Source organism: Microtus oregoni, unplaced genomic scaffold (assembly GCF_018167655.1).
Source record: "Microtus oregoni isolate MIOR12 unplaced genomic scaffold, Mior012 000032F_ref0000030, whole genome shotgun sequence".
Lineage (NCBI taxonomy): Eukaryota > Metazoa > Chordata > Mammalia > Rodentia > Cricetidae > Microtus > Microtus oregoni.
Genome location: NW_024543091.1, coordinates 22,010,701 through 22,033,050, shown reverse-complemented (window position 1 = coordinate 22,033,050; position 22,350 = coordinate 22,010,701). Strand labels below are relative to the sequence as shown.

The 22,350-nt window shown below is 50.6% G+C and overlaps 1 protein-coding gene across 4 annotated transcripts in view; it reads left to right on the top strand.

The window, feature by feature from the left end:
- Positions 1–22,350, top strand: part of Igdcc4 (immunoglobulin superfamily DCC subclass member 4) — a 35,467-nt gene that overhangs the window by 4,919 nt on the left and 8,198 nt on the right. Inside the window, exons 2-12 of one of the 4 annotated variants that reach the window (XM_041679323.1) lie at positions 6,360–6,713; positions 7,534–7,675; positions 12,996–13,132; positions 14,728–14,868; positions 15,534–15,689; positions 16,179–16,592; positions 17,024–17,188; positions 17,687–17,824; positions 18,710–18,883; positions 20,346–20,582; positions 20,664–20,765. In XM_041679323.1, the coding sequence (XP_041535257.1) occupies positions 6,360–6,713; positions 7,534–7,675; positions 12,996–13,132; positions 14,728–14,868; positions 15,534–15,689; positions 16,179–16,592; positions 17,024–17,188; positions 17,687–17,824; positions 18,710–18,883; positions 20,346–20,582; positions 20,664–20,765 (2,160 nt within the window). The remainder of the gene's footprint in view (positions 1–6,359; positions 6,714–7,533; positions 7,676–12,995; positions 13,133–14,727; positions 14,869–15,533; positions 15,690–16,178; positions 16,593–17,023; positions 17,189–17,686; positions 17,825–18,709; positions 18,884–20,345; positions 20,583–20,663; positions 20,766–22,350) is intronic. The other 3 variants (XM_041679325.1, XM_041679326.1, XM_041679324.1) reach the window with 3 other exon arrangements.

The following is a 22,350-nucleotide window of genomic DNA, read 5'->3' as shown; positions in this document are numbered from 1 at the left end:
TGAAAGTCAAGCCAAAAACAGGGCCAGGGTTGTTGCTCAGTTTGTAGAGCGCTGTGCCCAGCATGCCACTGTGCCAACCTGTGATCCAACCTGTAATCCCAGCACTTGGGAGGTAGAGGCAGGGGGACAGAAGTTCAAGGTCATTCTCAGCTGCATATAGAGTTCAAGAACAGCCTGAGTTACATGAGACAAGGGTCTCAAAAATGGTCTGGAGTGGTAACTGCAGCAATCTAGGCACGCAGTTTCCTCAAGGCCGGAAGAAGTGCAGGGACAAGTGTCCTAATCAGACAGTTCCAAAGCCATTCTAGGAAGAAGTAGCCAGGGGAACCACAAGGTATTCACTTGGGGGTGGCTTGTTTTGTATGGCTTGGTGGGCACAAGTATTGGGGACCAGGAGGAGGCAAGCCATGTTGAATGTGGCTTTGTTGTCGCCCCAGATGACACTGATTCTCTGGATTGGAGAGAGAGAGAGAGAGAGAGAGAGAGAGAGAGGGAGGACTGAGGCCTTTCTCGTGTCTATGCCACCTATTCAGACCCCACATCCAGCTGTTGGAGGGAGGGACTTAGTATGTGGTGAGGATGGTGGCCAAGGCTCTGGAAGAAACTGCCTTGTGTTTCTTGGGAAAGAAGAATGGCCTATGGTGTCAGGGAGGACAGCGAGGAAGCTCTGATGTTTGGCCTTACTCTCCCTCCCCCACCTACATGCGCTGTCCTTCTTGAACATTCCCTGGAGAATGGAACCCAACTCAGGCTCCTGATGACTTCACGGAATAACTCCAGCCAGACCCTGGAACGCTATAGCAAATTGCCTTCCTGACTAGGTTCTCATTGGTCTCATAAAAATCTAACTTGTCCTCCTAAGTGGGCAAAAGAGTTTCTCAGAGCCCAACATGGTGGCACAAACCTGTATAAGAAGCAGGGGCAAGATTGGGCAGTCGTGGCGCATGCCTTTAATCCCAGCACTTGGGAGGCAGAGGCAAGCTGATCTCTGTGGGCTCGCGGCCAACCTGATCTACAGAGTGAGTTTCAGAACACCTAGGGCTGTTACACAGAGAAACCCTGTCTCAAAAGCCAGAGGTTGGGGGGAGAAAAAGTAGAGGCAGGAGGGTCAAGGACAGCCTGGGCCACATAATGAGACCAGGTCTCAAAGAGAGAGAGAGAGAGAGAGAGAGAGAGAGAGAGAGAGAGAGAGAGAAATATCCGTTTGAAAAATAAGATTGAGGGGCTGGGGAGAGGGCTCAGTGGTTAAGAACATTGGCTGCTCTCCCAAAGGACCCAGGTTCAGTCCCCAGCAGCTCACAACTGTCTGTAACTCCAGCTCCAGGGGATTCGACACCTTCATACAGACATACATACAGGCAAAACCACTAGTACCCATAAAATAAAAATAAATTTAAAAAAAAAGAAGAAAAAAAAACCAAAACAAAGAAAAAGAAAAGTAAGATTGAGGGGCAGGGCAAGTGGGGAAAGCCTGTAATCCTAGTAGCCCTTAGGTGGCAGAGGTAGGAGGATCTCTGTAAGCTTACCATGTGAGTTCCAGGACAGACAGAGCTAAGTCAAAAGACCCTGTCTCGAAAGAAAGAAAGAAAGAAAGAAAGAAAGGAAGGAAAAAGAAAAGAAGACTGAAAATGGCCAGGGGATCCCCAAAACAGAAGTTCTTTATCTCTGTTAGGGGATTGAGGGGAAACCCTTGGAGGCTAAAGACTGGTGATCAGCAAGCGTCTCTGACGCCTGCAGTGTGCTAGAGAAGAACAGGAAAACACTGGGACACAAGACTTGGGAGTCAGCCATGCAGTGGGTGGGGGAGCAAGGTCCCTTGAACAAGTAAGGTCCCCCCACTTTCAGTCACCACTCTTACAGGTTTGGTGGCAGAGGAATCATACTTTATGTTTTGTTTTGTTTAGTTTTTCAAGTCAGGATTTCTCTGTGTAACAGCCCTGGCTCTTCCAGAACGCCCACTGTAGACTAGGCTGGCCTTGAACTCACAGAGCTCCACCTGCCTCTGATTTGGTTTTAAGTACCCCAGACTGGACTTGAATTTCCTATGTCATTGTGGGTGACCTTGAACTTTATGTACGCATGTTAGGAATTGAATTTAGGGGCTCAAACATATTAGGCAAGTACTCTTTTCTTTCCTCTTTGTTTTGTTTCTGGTTTTCAAGACAGGGTTTCTCTGTGCAACAACCCTAACTGTCCTAGAACTCACTTTGTAGACAGAGACCTACCTACCTCTGTCTCTTAAGTGCTGGGATTAAAGGCATGTGCCACCAAATCCAAGTTTTTGGGGTTTTTTGTTTTGCTTTTTTTTGGGGGGGGGGTTGTAAGCACTCTTATCACTGAGCTATGTTTCTAGCCTGCTCTTGAACTTCTAATCCCCCTGCCTCCACCTCCCTAGGGCAGATATTTTCTATTTCAGGTGTCTAGCTCTAAGCTGCAATTACCCAGAGCTAGGGATCAACCCCAGATCCTCCAGCATGCTAGGCCTGAGCTACTACTTCCCTAGCCCAAGAAGTTTGATGCAAATGTTTGAGTTTGGAGATTCCCCTGTTTAAGGCTGGAAAACTGAGACAGAAAGGGAGAAAAGGAGCTAAGCCAAGGTTGTGCAAGCAACGTTTGGCCCTAAAGTCCTGGAGAAGACCAAATGATGGCTGGAGCACGACGTTGTTTCAGCTCTAACAGGAACGAAGAATGCTTAAGAGACTCGCAAATGGCATGGGGAAAACTTTCCTAGAGGAAGGCAGGTCTCCTGAAGGGAGGCCGGCATCCCGGCAGAGCTCCCTGGGAAGTCTCTTTCTCAGGAGCATCTCCCCCACATCCCTTCCGGGTTCATCTCCTGAAAGTCAAAGGACAGTTTGCTCAGCTCTCCCCACCGCACCCCTGTGTCTGGTCTCTAGTTACTTCATCCGTGGACTGGACCTTGAACTTGGGGAAGTTGCCACTGAAATGGGTCCATTAGGCTGCGGCACAGTGCTGCTGCCTCTCTGAGACGGACCCCCGTCCTTCTGTGTCTTCATCCCTGTGGATTTCCCTGATTCCGCCTAGCTGGGCTCCTCTGAGGTAGTCAAGCCAGACATCTGCTGATCCATGAATATTCAGGAAGGGAACTGGAGCTCCTGGGGCCCCCCTGCCAGCCACCAGCCCCTCTGGCGGCTGTCCTGCCCGCCTGAGCCCAGGCTGCTGACATACCCAGCAGCTGCTCGGGCCCCAACTGTTCACATTGTTTGTTCAGCGCGGCAGGGGATTTTCCAAGCCCCGGACGTGCTTTAGGGGGTGGGGAGGCTGCCAGAGGGCTCGAGGATTCGTGTTCTGTGGGTCTTTTTCTCCTCTGAAACCCAAGCCTGCAGTTCTGCCTCGGGACTAGAGCATTTGAAGCTGCTGGGCTGAGAGCCCATGCTTGCCTTCCACAACTCTGAATTTGAATCGTGGAATCTAGGGCTTTAGAAAAACAGAGAGGACTGGGTGCTAAGGGCCGCAAAGAGCATTTGTGTAACTCCTTGCCATGTGCCCAGGGTCTTAAAGAATGCGCCTCTGCAGCTTCGGGTGAGCTTTTGCCTAACCTTACAAAGCCGTTAGTGCTATCCCCAGCACCCCACCAAAAGCGAATGAGCCCCTCTACTTCTTGAGCGATGTCCTTCACGCCCTGGGCTGAACCTCTGACATGCAGCACTTGGTTGATTCTCAGAGGCTCAGTAGCACCTGCATTTTAAATGTGTGGAAACTGAGTCCCAGAGAGGACACCGGCTGTGAAGACAGCTGGAAGTTGAAGCGGCAAGACTGAGACCTTGATCTCTCTGTCTCCATCTGTGTGTGTGTGTGTGTGTGTGTGTGTGTGTGTGTGTGCGCGCGCGCGCACACGCGTGCGCGCGCACCTGTTGTTTGTGATGTATGTACATGTTCACGTGTAAGTGTACATGCAAAGTCAGAGGTTATTGTCTTTTTAAGTGAGGGCATGGATGAGATGGGGTTCACTGAGGATAACAAATAGCAAGCAGCTATACCAGGATGCTGGGGGGGGGGGGGGTGAGGAGGAGGCAGCCTAGAGCTGTCTCAGCAGCTGAGGAGTGGCAGCAAGGTGAACCCTTTATTCACTCCCAGCTCGTCTGCTAGTGCTAGCCGTGTCCTGGCATCACTCGTACAAATCCTGCCTTTCGAGCTACTTCATAGCGAAAAATAAATAGAAAGAAAGAAATAAAAGTTTAGAGTTGCTTATTGTATTTGATGTGTATGAGTGTTTTGCTTGTGTATGTATGTATTCATGGCATATACAGGCAAAATGCCTATATACATAAAATTAATAATAACAACAATAATACAGGGGAGGAAAAAGGCAGTCTTAGCTAGCTGAGGCAAGGGATGAGGGAAGGAATGTGAAGGATGAAGAGTCAGCAGGAAGCTGACTGGACCACTGTGCTCACGCTACGCTCTGTATGTGTTCAACTGCATGGACCTCAGATCCCTTAGAACTGGAGTTATAAATGTGAGCCACCATGTGGGTGCTGGGACTTGAACTCTGGTCCTATGCAAGAGTAATAGCCTTAATGGCTAAACCAACTCTCCAGTCCCCCCCCCTTTTTTTTTCTGAAACAGGGTTTCTCTGTGTAGCTCTGGCTGTCCTGAAACTTGTTCTGTAGACCAGGCTGGCCTTGAACTCACAGAGATCCACCTGCCTCTGCCTCCCGAGTGCTGGGATTAACTGTGTGCACTGCTGTCTAGCTCATGGACTATCTTATTCCTCTTTGAATGCTATGGGGAGGAAGTAATAGGGACACAGAGGAGTCTAGGTGTTGACCAGCATGGCAGACAGAAGAACATGTATGCAGGGGAACACAGATGAAACCATGTGGGGTGTGTGTGGGATGGTGCTGTGTTTTCTCCAGAACCAATATCTCTGTATCATTAAAAAACCTGAGACCTGGAAGAAGTGCTTAGCTGAAGGCATACATCTCCCAGAATGCCTAGCCTTCCTACTTCATGTGGCTCTGTCACTCCGGACTTGCCTCATACTGAGGATGTCATCTCCATCCTTGGTCTGGTTAGGCCAGAGACTAAGGGGCGACCTTGGGCTACTGAGTTTTTATGGGACAGGGGGATAGCAGTTCAGTTGTGATGATGGACTCACATGGAGAACCGTTGCTCTATTATGATGATGGGCAGGCCCTGTTGAAGCATTAATTATGACAAGAAATATTTCCCTCTGTGATTTTTGTCTTGATTCAGGGTAATGTGTGATCCTCCTTCTTTTTCCTTTGTGGCAGGGGCAGTGTTAGGGTCTACAGGCAGTATGTGCATGCGCGCGCACACACACGCACATACATACACATACACACAGGCACGCATGCTCATACTTGCTTTACCCTCATAGCACGTTTCTCAGAGTTTTCCACCTACAGCATTTTTCTAGCTTGTGGTGTGTAGTTAGTTGGGTAATAGTGGTGGAGATGACCCATTGGATTGCAGAGGGAATAAAACCACTGAGCCGCACCACACAGAGCCAGGCAATGCTGCAGTGGGCATTCATGACAGCCCTAAAGGAAAGAATTGCTATGTATTTCTTAAACCAAGATACAATTTACATAGAATTTGCCACGTGTACGAGTATGCTTTTTTGAGAGTTTCATGCAACCCAGGCAGGCATCCAAGTTGCTATATAGCTGAAGACAAGGAGGAACCCGAGCTATCGATCCTCCTGGCTCCATCTCCAGAATTTGGGGATTATAGGTGTGCACCACCCACCCCACTTATGTGGCTCTGGGGTTCAAATCCAGGCTTCATGTGTGCTGTGCCAGCAGTCTCCTCCGCACCGCACCCTCCACCCTGTGGTTTTTAATATACTAATAAAGTTGTGTTCCTCGACTGCTGTCTAAGCCTAGAACATTTTCACCCCAAGGGAACCTCGTGCTCCTTAGCAGTCGCTCCCCTATTCCTCTCTGCTCAAAATCCTTGGTAACCGTTGATCTCTGGACATTTCCCAGAGATGAGTTCACAAAGTTTGTGGCATCTGGTGGCAGGCGGCTTGCACTGGGCATGACACTCCCAGGGTTCCTCTGTGTACTAGCCTGTAGAGCTCTTCGTCCCTTTTGCTGACTGAACAAAACAGCCACCGCTTATCAGGTGGAAAGCAAACATTTGGGTCTGATCTACTGTCCGGCTGTTGTGATAGACTGCAGTGAGCGAGGGTTTGTGGTAGGTGAAGAAGTCATGTTCCGGGAAGATGGGACCCAAGAAGGAAGGAACTTCTAGCAAATGAAGAACTGGCTTTAATAGACAGGGTCTTTCCATAAGTGATTGGTACCAGGTGGTGTGTCTCAGCGACCAGGAGGCCACCCGCCCACAGCCCTAGTGGTTCTTCCTCCTCACAGGGGAGCTGCTGTTGCCCCAGGAGACACCGGTCAAGCTGAGCTGTGATGCAGGGCCACTGCAAGTGGTCCTGGGCCCCCAGCAGGCTGCAGTGCTGGACTGTAGTTTGGGGGCTACTGCTGCTGGACCACCAACCAGAGCGACATGGAGCAAGGATGGGGACACCGTGCTGGAGCATGACCACCTGCACCTGCTACCCAACGGCTCCCTGTGGCTGTCCTCACCTCCAGAACCAGAAGACGGTGCTGATGAGGAAGCTTTTAGAACATGGAAGGTCATTGAGGGCAGCTATTCCTGTCTGGCACATGGCCCACTGGGAGTCGTGGCCAGCCAGGTTGCTGTGGTTAAGCTTGCCAGTAAGTGCTTGCATCTGGGGTGAAAGTTGAGATTTGGAGACCAAAGGGAAGGGATGGGGTGGGGGTAGAACTACGGTTAGTTACCCACACTAGAACCAGAAGCCCAACCCAGGTTCCCTGCCTCCTGTCCTGTCCTGCTCAGTGGGTCCCTTCCTGCTATTATCTGCCCTTACCATTCAGGGCTCCTTCAACTGTGTCTTCACCCCCTCACCATCCTTTCCCCACTCTTTGAGTTTTAGTGTATAGGATTAGCTTCTCTGCCAGGAAGAGGTCAGGGCCCCAGAGCTGTCTCTTTGTGTTTCCCACCCACACAGCACTGTGCACAGGAATATAGCCGACCCCTATCTGTGCTGTGCACAGGGATATAGCCGACCCCTATCAGTGCTGTGCACAGAGATATAGCCAACCCCTATCCTTCTGGCTCTGGACCCTCAGGGCTCTCTAGAGCACATGTTACTAAGAAATGTACCTATAGTATGAGCATGATGGTGATGCTGAGCAGGAGGACCTTGGAATTTACTCAGCACCATCTAAGTAGAAATCCCTGGCCTCCTTTCTCTGCTCCCCACCTGTGTATCCTTGGCCACCTCCCTCTGCTCCCCAACTGTGTCTGCCTTGGCCACCTCCCTCTGCTCCCCACCTGTGTATCCCTTGGCCTCCTCCCTCTGCTCCCCACCTGTGTATCACTTGGCATCCTCCCTCTGCTCCCCAAATGTGTCTGCCTTGTTCTGGATTTGCTTGGCTCTATGTTCTGTGTCCCTATGCATACTGTGTTCACACCTTCACGCTCGTTCTTTCTCCTCACTCTGCTTATCCCCAGCGCTCGCTGACTTCTCTCTGCACCCAGAGTCCCAGACCGTGGAGGAGAATGGGACAGCACGCTTTGAATGTCACACAGAAGGGCTGCCAGTCCCCATTATTACTTGGGAAAAGGACCAGGTGACAGTGCCTGAGGAGCCTCGGTGAGTGTCCCGCAAGGGAATCTGCCCCAAAGTGCAGGGCAGAGGGTTCCCGTACATGCTTAGAGCTGGGATTCATAGAGGCAAGGTGGTTCTATCCACCTAAACTCAACCAAGAGCCAACTGCTAGCCTGACTTCTAGTCAAGTTAGGTTTTTTCTCTAGAAGAAAAGCCACCAACCAGAACTGGAGGACAGTCTAGAGCCCTCCCGTAGTCTGCTGCCTGCTTTACTGGGGCACTAAGTGCCAGGGAGCTGCCGTGTTCTATTTACGACCACACCAGGAGCCACTGCAGAGGGCTGGCTTCTGCTCAGATTGCTCTTTCCAAGGTTCCTCTGGAGTTTCTCCCTGGACTCCTCTTCTCTTCCTGACTCCACTCTACCCTGTTAGGTGCAGACATCTGACCAGGAGGCTACAGGGTCTATCTTGTTTCATCCCCTTCTCTTCCTATAAAAATAGTGGCTTGGTGGAATAATCCAGGCAAAGTTTCAGGTTGGAAGCAAAGCAGAGAACAACCAGGACTTTTTCCCTGCAGTGAGCTCCTGGCAAGTCCAGATACACACATGGCAGGCCAGAACCCTCCCTGCCTCTGTGGCCTCTGGGTTGACGTCAAGTCGTAGGCCTCACCTATGGATTGCACATCTTTGGGGGGTGCAGCTCCAAAGATCTCTCCCAGGCATTCCACAGTCCTCTCCTGCATCTGTCTGTCCGCTGTGTCTTTCTCCCCTTCTGCATGGAAGTGAGATCCCCCAGCTCAGAAACACTGACTTCCAAATCACTCCCAAGCGCCACGCCCAACTCGCTTCGTGACTGTTGGGCTGCTCCCAGCCTTGCTGACTTTTGCCCAAGTCAGGGTGGAAGGTATAGAGAAGTCACAGGACACCTGTGATCAGATAGAGTCAACGGATAGGATCGTCGTTGACCTAGTGTAGCTTGACCTCCACTTGTCCTTAGTGTACCACTTCATTGAGCTCTATTCTACCCATATCTGCAATGAAATGGGAAGGACATTCAATTAAGTTGTGATTTCCCAAAATGTGGTAATTTATAACATGTTAGGTTTTTTTTTTTTTTTTATTTTTGAGACAAGGTCTCATTATAGTTCAGGCTGGCCTCACACTCAACATTAACCAAGGGTGATCCTGACCTCCTGGTCTTCCTGTCTGCTGGGTTCAGAATAACAGTTTATGTGGTACTAGTGATGGAACTCGGGGTTTGGAGCATGCAAAGCAAGTATTCTTAGCGACTGAGCTACCTCCTCAGCTCAAAGATACATTTTTAAAATTCATATAAACAAAAAAGAAAGGAGAATTGTCTCATTGCCCAACTACTGTTATTTTCTTTTGGAGGGGATCAATTGTTTGCTTTTTTTCTGACATAGGGTCTTGCTAGGTAGCCCAAGTTGGCCTCAGACTTATGACCTTTCTGTCTCAGTTTCCACAGTCCTGGAATTATAGGCCTGTGTACTTGGCCCCATTTATTAATTTTTGTTTTTGTTTTTCTCTCATTGTTAGGTTTCTGTTTTGCTTTAAACAGGGTCTCCCTGTGTATCCCAGGCTTGTCCAGACCTCACTATGTAGATCAGGCTGGCCTCAGCAAAACAGTGGGGGAGCAGACTTCTCCTCCCAGCATCTAATTCAGGCACCTTCCCATGGTGTTACAGGCCTCACCCATGAGGTGAGGCTGCCAGCTCCCAGCTCCAGCAGTGCTTGCCACCAAGTCCTCTGAAAATTGATCCTGGACTATAAATAGCCCAGGCTCACATGCCCTAGCACATTGTGTCAGGGAATAAAGAAATGTCTAAAACAGCAACTTGATTTAGGCCAAGGAATGTATTTTTGCACGTGGCCAGATGTACAAATACGATAGTCGTAAACTCAGCCCAGTGGTTATAGGAGATTGTAAACTGAGCATCTGCAGCACAGGGGTACCCTGTCAGGGGAAAAGCACGTATTCTCCAACCTATGATAGCGCTAAACCCAAGCCAATTCCCTGGCATTTAGTATTTATTTGTTTGTTTACTTACTTACTTATGTACTTGTTTACTTATTTAAAGGCAGAATCTCGGGGCTGGAGAAATGGCTCAGAGGTTAAGAGCATTGCCTGCTCTTTCAAAGGTCCTGAGTTCAATTCCCAGCAACCACATGGTGGCTCACAACCATCTGTAATGGGGTCTGGTGCCCTCTTCTGGTCTGCAGGCATACACACAGACAGAATATTGTATACATAACAAATAAATAAATATTTTTTTTTTTAAAAAAAGGCAGAATCTCAGGAGCCTAGGCTGGCCTTGAACTCCTAATTCCCCCACTCCCTACTTTCCTAGTGCTGGGACTGCAGGCATGAGCCACCATGGCATGTTCACAAGGCGCCGAGGATAGAACCCAGGCTTTTGTCTGTGTCTATCCTTCCAGCTGAGCTACAGCCCAGCTCCACTTACATGAATTTCTACTAACAGGGAATACTTTTTCTTCCATAGGAACCAGTCATGAATGAGACTAAAAATTGAATTTATATTAAAATTTATGCCAAAAACACACAACTTTATAGAATGAGAAGAGAAGCCACTAACGTTTTGAGCATTCCATCCAGGTCCTTTGAAATATATACAAGGTTCATACCTGTATAGATGTGTTTGGAACTGGTAACTTACAGTGTCTCTGTCCCCTGTAGAATGTGAGCTCATGGGAGAGGCTATGAAGCTTGCAGGGCAGGACTCACTGGGCCCCTTTTCCGGACAAGAACCCTGTTGCCCAAACACGTCACATCACTCGCTACAATGACACGCATGAGAACCAGTCCTCTCACCCTTCCACACTGCTGCTTGTGTGCGGACATCCTCCGTCACAAAACAAGGGGAAAGGCACACACTTTGATGTTTCACATTTGAAAACGTCCTCTCCCGGCATTTAGAAGGTTGAGGCAGGAGGACCAGAAGTTCAGGCTCATCCCCAGCTGCACAGAATGAGTTCCAGACCAGCCTGTGATAGCCTATCGCAAATAATTATTTATCTCATTTTGTAAAGCTCAACCAGTAAGAATCCCTACTAGCCCCCCTCACTACACAAGCTTCACTGACCTTGCTTTTTCTTCATCCATCTCAACCTATCATTATCTGTTTTCCAAAACAAGAATTTCTTCCTAAGCAATACTTCGTGACTTCTTCCCTACTAACCAATACATCTCAAACATCTTTCCAGAATCAGAGTTTCCAAAACCACACTGTAACAAAAACAGAAAAGGTTTAGACAGCCCTGAGCAGGCAGGGTCCCACCTCGCCTCTGGCTTAACTACAGCTCTGTGCCCAAGGAAGGAGCGTGTCCACGCATGCACACGAAGCAAAGCTCAATGAACGGATTTGCTCTTGGCGCTTGGTACACTATTTTCCTGTCAAGACCGAGACCATTAGGGTTAGAAAGTGGAGGCAATTAGCTGAGCGCTGTCTGGATGGAGGATGGAGAGAAGAGAAACGGCTGCGGAACACAGCATGTTAGGTCGAGTCTGGAGTGAGGGGGTCTCACCAGGCACCTGCTTGTTCTACTTCATTTTCTCCAGACGGGGGGTTGGGTACCAACCCAGATACTTCCCTGCATTCTGTCCTGCTCTGCTGCCCCCACCTCCCTACCTTAACGCATGTGGGAGTGGATCTGGAACTGAGGTCAGAGGTTATGGGGGTGCAAGGGTTCACCTGGGGAACAGGAAAAGGAGTCATATTGCCTCTGTAGGTTTCTAAGCACCTGTCTAGAATGTCTCCCAGGACCCTTCTTCAGTCCCTGGGCCACTCCACTTCTCTGACAGTTGGGTTTTCTCAGCCCCTGCTTCTCCAGGAGCAAAGGGTCTTCCTCCAGCACACAGCTGCCCTGCCCCCTCTGACTCCACCTAGTCTGTACACCTAAGATTGTCACCACCCGGAGCTGACCACTTCCTGCTTGGTTGAGTATGCTCAGTGCTCACCTTCCCAACCCTCCTCCTGCTCCAGATTTCTTAAGCAAGGTCTCCTGGCCTCCTCATCCCTCCTGGTCCTCCAAACTGCTGTGCAGATTGCTGGATGGGACCTACTGGAAACCTTGTTCATTCCCTCCCTTAAGCCTCACTAGCTATGAGTAGTGGGCTAGGAGACCTAGGCTCAAGATGTTTTGGTTTTGTATTATGGTGTCATGTCATCTAGGCTGGCCTCAAACTTACTACGTATTACAGGATGACCTTGAACTTCTCATCCTCCTGCCTCCACCTCCCTAGTGCTGTAATTGCAGGCATGGAGCATCGCTGGTTTATACAGTGTTGAAGATGGAAGCTAGGGCCTGGTGCACGCTAGATAAGCACTCTGCTTAACTGAGCCACATCCCAAGACCCTGGTTTCAGGGTTTAACTGCCCTAGCTTGAAGATCCTAGGTCAACATCCTAATCTGAGATTCTCTTTCGTTACCATAAAATGGAGGTTGTAATTCTCCAGTCTCTTGGGATTCTTCTGAGGGTCAAATGAGATAAGGGGATAAAGGAGTTTTTCTCAGGGAGAGGAAAAGGAAACACGGTAAGAGGTTAATGGCGGGGGGGAGGGAGGTAGCAGAGAGATGGCTCAGAAGTTAGAATGTGTACAACCCCTCCAGAGGACCTGAGTTTAGTTTCCAGCATCCATATCAGCTGCTCCAGACTGTCCATAACTCCAGCTCCATCTGTAATTCCAGCCCTCTTCTGGTCTGCAGACACCTGACGAACACTTGCACATACCTACGCATATGTAATTTTTAAAAAGTCCAAATTATTAAAAGGGCATGTCTGCATAATAAAAAATAAGTTCCTCATACACCCAGCTTCCAGGCTCCCAGGTCCCCTCCCCAAAGACAACCTCTGTTTACAGGGACATTCAGTTCACACACAAACTGGTAAGAATTTTAGTCTGGCTCCTGGTCCTGCTGCGTCCCATTTCAGGAAGTCCCCAAACCTGTGAACTCAGGCCAGGCCCAATAGTTTCCAGCCTCTGGCCTTGTGGAAGGCGGGGGAGGGCAGTGAACACTGGCATGTGTTTGTGCACACGTCTGGGACTCACTCGATAGACTCCAAGAAGTGCCAGGGCTAGATGGAAACCTCCTTGATGCTGAACTGTGGGGCTTGCCCAGGAAAGAGGATATATTCAGTGACAGCTACAAGACAGTTGTGCCTTCCTCGATTTCCTCACCCACCTGAGCTGTCACTAAGTCTTCTGGTCTTGGCCAGTCTGTTAGCCGAGGTTGGATCTGACAGTTTTAATTTGCATTTCTGTCACCATGTGCCACCTCGTACATGCCCTTCCCCCACCTCACAGGCTCCTTCTGCTCCTTCTCAAGGCTTATCACTCTTCCCAATGGCGTCCTCCAGATCCTGGATGTCCAGGACAGTGACACAGGCTCCTACCGCTGCGTGGCCACCAATTCCGCCCGCCAGCGCTTCAGCCACGAGGCTTTCCTGAGTGTGGCCCTCAGAGGTAAGGGGATAGGTGAAGAAAACCTGAAGCTTTCTGGGGATGAAAGGGATCAGGCAAGATCTTCAGACAAATGATTGGATAGTAGTTCTACATGAAGACAGAACTGGGGTTTGAGAACCAAACCCCAACTTCCAGTGGAGGGGTCCTTCCTTCCCACCAGGTGTATGCGTTTCCTAGAATTAGGCAGGAACTGGTGAGCAGACGACGTATCAAAGGAGAAGTGTCAATGCCTCCATAGGTCTCTGGTTCCCTTTCGCCCTCGGGTGCCCTAACTGTCCCACTCTCCTTTGCTATACCGTCAGTCTGGCTCCTGCCGCTTGTGCGCCGGTCCTTTTCTTTCTTTCTTTCTTTCTTTCTTTCTTTCTTTCTCTTCTTCTTCTTCTTCTTTTTTAAAATATTTATTTATTTATTATGGATACACTATTCTGTCTGTGTGTATGTCTGCAGGCTAGAAGAGGACACCAGACCTCATTACAGATGGTTGTGAGCCACTATGCGGTTGCTGGGAATCGAACTCCGGTCCTTTGGAAGAGCACGCAATGCTCTTAACCGCTGAGCCGTATCTCCAGCCCCCTCTTCTTCTTCTTCTTCTTCTTCTTCTTCTTCTTCTTCTTCTCCTCCTCCTCCTCCTCCTCCTTCTTCTATTTTTTACATTTATTTTTGTGTGTTTGTGCACACGTCCATGACACAGAGAACAATTTGTAGAAGTCAGTGTCTCCTTCCACTAAGTGGGTTCCTGGGATCCGACTTATGTCTCAGGCTTGGCGGCAAACACCTTTAGCTGCTGAGCCGTTTTGTGAGTCCCTTTTCTGCTTTTCTTTGAAAGGCTCCTGCCGGGATAAGATAGGGGCAAGGGCACCCCCTGGTTTTGGGGTCACAAAGACCTGTTTTGAATCCTTATCCCTCAGTGCGGCCCTGGTCAGGCGATCAAATGTCCAGCTCAGAGGGCTGAGAATAACAGCTGAGATGGGAATGCACAGTGTTTGGCGCTCAGCAGCTGCTCAACAGATCTCACTTCAAGCCTCCCCGAAGGTCGCTCTCTTGTGCCATCCCGGGGTTTCTCTAAAACGCTGCTCAGGGAGATCTTTGCGCTCTCTTCTGCACTGGGTCTCTGCCTCCCCCTGCTGGACAAACAAGGTGTTCACTATTCTGCGGTGCCGAGAGAGTATTGGACAAAAAACACAATGCGAAGCTTTCTGGCTAAAAATTGGAGCCCAATCCTTGCTTTTGCACTTAGGAACCCCCCTTCCCGGCGCTTTGGGAAAGGGACCTGCCTAACCCACACAACGCCTTATCTGTCTAGGCAATGCTAGATCTAGAACTGAGTGCTGGATCCAAGGTAGAGGCTGGGTAGGATGGATTTAGGAGGAAATATGGGTATGATCTGCCCAGTCATTTGAGGGAGGATTCATTTGTGTCGGAGAGCATTCTTGTGGCTCCAGGATAAGCCCTGAGGCCTAAGTCAGCTCTTTTGAACTTAGTAGCTGTTTTCCCCCTTCTGACATAAGGAATTTTGATGCCCCCTGCTCCCCTGGCTCAGCCATTACAGGAGCAGCAGGTGGCAGGTAGACCCCGTCCTCCTATTGTCTCTCTAGGGTCCTTGGAGGCTAGCAGGGGCCAGGATGTGGTCATTGTGGCAGCCCCAGAGAACACCACAGTAGTGTCTGGACAGAGTGTAGTGATGGAGTGTGTGGCCTCCGCTGACCCCACGCCTTTTGTGTCCTGGGTCCGACAGGGTGAGTGTGGAGGGAAGAGGCGAAGAGTGGGGAAGTGGTCGGGATGGTACAGTGTCTCACAGGCTCTAAGTCAGGAGCTACCTAAAGATGGAAGGAGAGGACTGGAGAGATGGCTCAGTGGTTAAGAGCTCTGACTGCTCTTCCAGAGGTTCCGAGTTCAATTCCCTGCCCTCTTCTGGCCTGCAGACATAGATGCAGACAGAACACTATATATATATATATATATATATATATATATATAATCTTTTTTTTTAAAAAAAGTGTAAAGAAGGTTGTATTTAAAAAGCCCAGTGGTGGTGGTTTATGCCTTTAATCCCAGCACAGAGGGAGGCATATCTCTGAGTTCAAGGCCAGCCTGGTTTCCAAAGTGCGTTCCAGGAAAGCCAGGGCTATACAAACTCTGTCTCAAAATACAAAAAATAGAACACCAAAAAAGAAGGCTGTATTAAATGCATGCCCCACCCACCAGAGGCCCACCTCCCATCTCTCATCTCCCATCTATCTAGGGATCAGAGTTCCAGGAATAGGACCAGAGGAACTGGGATTCAAGCCAGTCACTGTGATCCTGCTTTGTCCGGGAGGGTGGGGAGGGTCCCCTAAGTTGAAGAGGGCGTGGAGGGACAGCCCCAGAGTCCCCCTCCAACCTGTTCCTTCTCTGTTCCCAGATGGGAAGCCTATCTCCACGGATGTCATCGTTTTGGGCCGGACCAATTTACTCATCGCCAGTGCGCAGCCCCGGCACTCTGGTGTTTATGTCTGCCGAGCCAACAAGCCCCGCACCCGCGACTTTGCCACCGCTGCAGCTGAGCTCAGAGTGCTGGGTGAGGCCTGGAGCTGTGGGACATTAGGGACAGTTGGGTGTCAGAGGGAGGAGAGGGGTTGCTAGAAGATGAAGCGTGGAAAGGGGTAACATACATGGAAGGAATCTTTGGAGGATAGAGTGGAGAGAGTTGAGACGGGGATGGAGAGGGGTATGTAAAGCCTGGTTTGGATGATGGAGAGGGAGAGAGTGGGTGAGCTGGAGTGGGGTGAGGTTATGGGAGGAGATAGTGGAATGGACTATATGGTGTGAAGCCTGGAAACCAGAATCTGGACATGGTAGCTCTTGCCTGCAATGCCATCACCCGGAAGGTTGTAGCAGGAGTGTGGGTTCGATGTCAGGCCCTGAAAGAGAGAAGAGCTATCAAGGAGGGGCCAGAGCAAGTGGGCAGGCGGGTGGACCCAAACTTGGCCCAGGTGACTAGGGGAGAGGACCTCAGGGAGAGGCTGGGGATGCGGTGTTGGAACGCTTGAGACTCTCCTGTCTCCAGGGGCTCCTGCTATCTCGCAAGCGCCAGAGGCTCTGTCGAGGACGCGGGCCAGCACTGCGCGTTTCGTGTGCCGCGCGTCGGGGGAGCCACGGCCCACGCTACGCTGGTTGCACGACGGGGCCCCGCTGCGACCCAACGGGCGAGTCAAGGTGCAGGGCGGTGGTGGCAGCTTGGTCATCACGCAGATCGGCCTGCAGGACGCAGGCTACTACCAGTGCATAGCAGAGAACAGCGCAGGAACCGCGTGTGCGGCTGCGCCCCTGGCGGTGGTGGTACGCGAGGGGCTGCCCAGCGCCCCGACTCGGGTTACAGCCACGCCTCTGAGCAGCTCCGCTGTGCTGGTGGCCTGGGAGCGGCCTGAACTGCACAGCGAGCAAATCATTGGCTTCTCCCTTCACTACCAAAAGGCAAGGGGTATGTATACTCAAGACCAAGTGGCCCCACTTAGGGCAGCCACGGGTTAGATGACTGAAGGATTGCCCAGTGGGGGGACCTCTGTGGATGGGGTGAGGGGCAGCGATCTAGTATTAGAGTTCGGAGCCGTGCATATACTCCCCCTGAGAGGATGCTTGCTTTTACAGGGTTAATGGAGCCGTCGTCCATCCTAGTTAACTAACTGCAGTAGTAACTACTTAACTAGACAGCACAAGGAACTTCCTGACCAGTTCTGGAATTAATACAATGGGTAGACTAGAAGGCGAGGGCCTTTATACCCGTCAGCCTAGACTGTCTTCCACGATTTAGCTATACATAGACCATTAGGATCCCCAGACCAACTTCCGACTGGTAAGACCTGAAGTGAGTGGGCTGCGACGGTCCTTTTGTCTCCTGTGCCACCACCTCAGGAGTGGACAACGTGGAGTACCAGTTCGCAGTGAACAATGACACCACAGAGCTGCAGGTTCGGGACCTGGAACCCAACACGGATTATGAATTCTACGTGGTGGCCTACTCCCAGCTAGGGGCCAGCCGCACCTCCAGCCCAGCCCTGGTGCATACACTGGATGATGGTAGGACCTCTGAACCTGCAGTGGCCCGGAACCCAAGGACATCCCTACCCAGAGACTGTGTACCCCAAGGACCTCTTCCTTACCTTGTGATGTCTTTTGTGCCCTGTAAAGGAGGGAGCAGGGTTTCTTCTTCCCCGTGTAAAATGGGGAAACTGAGGATCAGAAAATGAAAGTGACTTGCCCAAGGTCAGTAGGACAGCTGAGATTTGAACCCTGCTCTTGTGAGTCCCCATATTTTACAGCCCTCCTTCCTTACACCCATGGACCATCCAGCCATTGGATACAAAAATCTTCTGGCCCACACTGTCCTCTAGCCTTGGGGTAGGAAGGAGGTCTCCTCATCCTCCAGCTTGAGGCTCCCCGAGAGGCTCCCTTCCCTCCCTCTGATCCTGGGCCTGCTCCTGAGTTGCTGTGTGACCTGGGCAAGTCTCTGACCACTCCTGACCTCGCCTTCCCCGTCAGTGGGGCAGAGTTCATGACAGCGTTCTTCTGTCTCAGTCCCCAGTGCGGCACCCCAGCTCGCCCTGTCCAGCCCCAACCCCTCAGACATCAGGGTGGCATGGTTGCCCCTGCCTTCAGGCCTGAGCAACGGCCAGGTGGTGAAGTACAAGATAGAGTATGGCCTGGGAAAGGAAGGTGAGTGGGGCTGGGGCAGTGGGGAGCTGCCAGTGGGAAAGGAGGTTCTCCCCCAGATAGGGAGTCTGTGGGAGTAAGTCCCAGCGGGGCATGGGAAAGCTCTGGAAAAGAGCAGTGGGAGGCTAGAGAGATAGCTCCATGCATAAAGTACATGTTCAAGCCCAAGGACCTGAGTTCAATCCCAGTCTGCCATGGTGGTGGTGCCTGCTTGTAATCCCAGTACAGGGAGGCAGTAGAGGAAAAGGGGGAAAAAAAGCGGAAACAAGATAAGGAGGTGCCATGTGTATAGCCAGCGGAGCCTCTGACTCAGTTTCCTTTCTGTGAAGCAAGCAGTTCACCTAGTTGGTCCTTGGAACCCTTCTAGTTTAAGCACCAGAGAAGAGATGGGATGCTACGGGTGTGCCCACGGGGCATGGGATGTTCTTGTTGGGGAGATTGTGGTGGTCTAGGGGCGCTGATGTGGTTCTAAAAGGAATGGGGGAGTGCAGAAAAGAAAAGAGGCTAGGGGTCAGAGTAAAGCTAAAGAGAGAGACAGGAAGCTGACCCCAAGTAGCAGTCAGGGCTCCTGACAGCAGGCGCTGCTGGGTGCCCTTGGCTAGCTCTCGGGACTGGGCGGGCTGTACAAGGGGTGTGTACTGGCTATTTTGACCATAAACAGGGAGGAGAAAAACATGCTTTGGTCTTTTCTTGCTGAACCAAGATTAATGGGCTTCAGCAGTTGGAGCCAGAGGCCCCAGGGTCAGCCTGGAGGCGTAGAGCCTGCCTCCAGCTGAGGGGTCAGTGCCCAGAGGACCTCGGGGGCCTAAGTGGAAGAGTCAGTGTGATAAGTTAGAGATCTCGGTTTCCAGATGAAGGACACTCAGCAGTCCATCTCTTCTGTCCCAGAAGATCAGGTTTTCTCCACTGAGGTACCCGGAAATGAGACACAGCTTACGTTAAACTCACTTCAGCCGAACAAGGTATACCGAGTCCGGATTTCTGCCGGCACTGGGGCTGGCTACGGAGTCCCTTCCCAGTGGATGCAGCACAGGACACCTGGCATGCACAACCAGAGCCATGGTATGGAGCTTCAGGGGCAGACCAGACAGTGGGGACGGGTGTTCTGTGGCCTTGGAACCCCAGGCCACACCCAACACAGACCTGTAATTGTCACCTTCCTCCGCCCCCCCCCCCCCCCCCCCCCCCCCGCCACACACACACTCAATGCATCAGGGAAGCCTGGGTGTAGGAGTGAAGGGCTGGGTTCGGGTATCTCTCTGTTGCCTTTGTGACCTTTGACAAGTCGCATCCGGAAAGCTTCATTACTACCGTAAGGGGCGGCAGGGTCAGTAATGCAATTATACATAAAGTGGTTGGCACAGAGTAGGAACTCCGTGGTCTGAGAATGTGGCTCGCTTGGTAGAACACTTGCCTAGAAGCACAAAACCCTAGGTTCGATCCCCAGCACTGCATAAACCCAGCATGGTGGCCCATGCCGGTGGTCCCAGCAGAAAGATCAGAAATTCAAGATCTGCCTCACCTACATAGTGAGTTTGGGGCCAGCCTGGGATGCATGAAGTTCTGTTTCAAAGGAAGGGAGGAAGGAATCCATTAAATGGTAGCTGGTTTTGCCAAAGGCCTAATAGTAAGTAGAGTGATTAAATGCTCACAAAGTCGAACACTGTTTTCAGACATCTGGCAAGTTACTTGACATCCCGAGCTCAATTTCTATCTGTAAGATATAGGTGATAGCTTTTTTTTTTTTTTTAGTTTTAGTTTTGTTTTTTATTTGTTTGTTTTTTGAAACAGAGTTTCTCTGTAAGTTTGGTACCTGTCCTGAAACTAGCTCTTGTAGACCAGGCTGGCCTCAAACTCACAGAGCTCCACCTGCCTCTGCCTGGGATTAAAGGCATGCACTGCCACCGCCCGGCTGCTTTGTTTTGTTTTGTTTTGTTTTTTTACTGGATTATAGAGTTATAAGAATGAAGGGCTGCCAAGATGGCCCAGCTAGTAAAGGGGTTGCTCTTTTTATCAGAGGATCAGACTCCCATTGTCTCCCCAGAATCTATACGATGAAAAGAAATAAATGAGTCCACAACTTGTCCTCTGACCTCCACATACACACACACACACATAAATAAATACCTAAAATTTTAAAAATCCATATACGAAATGTTTGAAACAGTGTTTTACACATAGCCAGCCCTCTATTCTTGAGCTCCGAGTAGGGCTCCTCACTCTAATGGTTCCAGACCTCTTTCCTTACCTCTGCAGCCCCTTGTCTGTATTTATTTCAAGAGACTAGCAGAAGCCCCTGTGTTCCCTCTGACAGACGCGCCCCCTGCCGTCTCTTTTGTGCATGCCTTACAGACCCGCCCTCACAGCTAGCATGCAGTGCTCAAGACCACCGGGAGGTGGCAGAATGGAGCAGTAGGGAAAGCCCTGGCATAACTCTGTGCTGTGCCCAGCACCCGCTCAGGTTCCTGACGTCCTCACTCCTCATTCTCTTCCCCTTGTCCCCATCATCTCCCTCTGCCCCCAGTTCCCTTTGCCCCTGCAGAACTGAAGGTGAGGGCAAAGATGGAATCCCTGGTGGTGTCATGGCAGCCGCCCCCTCACCCCACCCAGATTTCTGGATACAAACTCTACTGGCGTGAGGTGGGGGCAGAGGAAGAGGCAGACGGTGACCGCCCCCCAGGGGGCCGAGGAGACCAGGCTTGGGACGTGGGACCTGTGCGGCTCAAGAAGAAAGTGAAGCAGTATGAACTGACCCAGCTAGGTGAGCAGGCCTGGGCTTGGGAGGGTCTTGTGAGCTGGGCAAGCCGGGTGCAGGGAGAGTGACCCCCGTGGCCTTCCCCAGTCCCTGGCAGGCTGTACGAGGTGAAGCTCGTAGCTTTCAACAAACATGAGGACGGCTACGCAGCTGTATGGAAGGGCAAGACTGAGAAGGCGCCCACGCCAGGTGAGGAGGCGGCAGGGGGGTTGTGAAAGCCTCTTTCCCCCTTTCCCTGATCAGCCAGCAGGCAGTGTGTGTGCCACGTTCACTCCTGCTCACCCTCTCGGGCAGGAGTCCTCCTGCTGTCAGATATGCCCCTCCTTCTCAAGCTAAGCCGGGCAAATGGGGAGAGTGTGAAGAGGTTTAGGAAACCCCATGCTCGATGCGTGATCCCTGGCTCCAACCTTCAACCTTTAGTTTTTCAACCACGTCCACCTATATCGCGTTATCCATCAGATTATCCCATAATTCTTTTTTTTTTTTTTTTTTTTTTTTTGGTTTTCGAGACAGGGTTTCTCTGTGACTTTGGAGCCTATCCTGGAACTAGCTCTGTAGACCAGGCTGGTCTTGAACTCACAGAGATCTGCCTGCCTCTGCCTCCCAAGTGCTGGGATTAAAGGCGTGTGCCATCATTGCCCGGCTATCCCATAATTCTTAAACAGGGAGAATATCTTTATGGTTTACTTAAAAATAAATTAATTTTATATGTTTGGGTGTTGTGTCTGTGCACCACCTGTGTTCCTGGTGTCCCTCGAAGCGAAAAAGGGCTCCTAATCTCCTGGGACTGGAGATAAAGATGGTTGGGAGCTGCCATGTGGGTACTGGGAATTGAACCCAGATTCTTTAGAAGGGCAGTAAGTGCTCTTAACTGCTGAGCCATCTTTCCCCTCTCCTGTCATATTGCTTCTGCTCAGCATGAACCATAAGCTTGCTTAAAATATTTTAAGGTTTGTTTGGATATAATCTTTTTAAATTATTTTTTAATTTTTTATTACATTTTGTTTATTTTGTGTGCACTTGTGGGAGTGAGAGGAGTATCTGATTCTCTTCCGTCACGTGAGCCCTGGGGATCAAATTCAAGTCCTCAGGTTTGGCAACCTTTACCCACTACACCATCTCTTGCTCCATGTTGGGGGGCAAGGGAGGGTCTGGTTTGGTTTTGTTGTTGTTTGTTTGTTTTGTTTTTCTCGAGGCAGGGTCTCACTTTGTTGTTCTGACTGTCCTGAAACTATATGGACCAGGTTGGCTTTGAACTCACAGAAACCCACCTGCCTCTGCCTCCCAAGTGCCGGGACTGAAGGCATGTGCCACTCTGCCCAGCAATTTCACAGCTCTCTGTTTGCTTTGTTTTTGTTTTTGAGACAGGGTTTCTTTGTGTGCCCCTGGTTGTCCTGGCTGGCCTCAAGCTCAGATCCACCTATGTTTGCCTCTCAGGTGCTGGGATTAAAGGCATGTGCCCCCACCACCAGGCTAATTTCACAGTTCTTGATAGCGAACTTTATAGGTGACAACATCCTGTCACAGTGTCACAAGGGTCAAAGAAGCAAAGGGACTCATCTAAGGCCACACGAAGCCTAGGCTAACTAGGACCCAGCACCCTGCCTCCCAGGGAAGGGTGGTCCTCGCTGTGCTGTGCTGCCCTGAGGCCCTGCGTTGTCTGCCACCTTGAGGACCCATCCTGACACTCAGAAGCAAAGAAACCTGGGTTCTAATTCCAGACAGTTCATTTCTCTTCATTGAGCGAGTATTTTACTAAGTATCCCCCATGTAC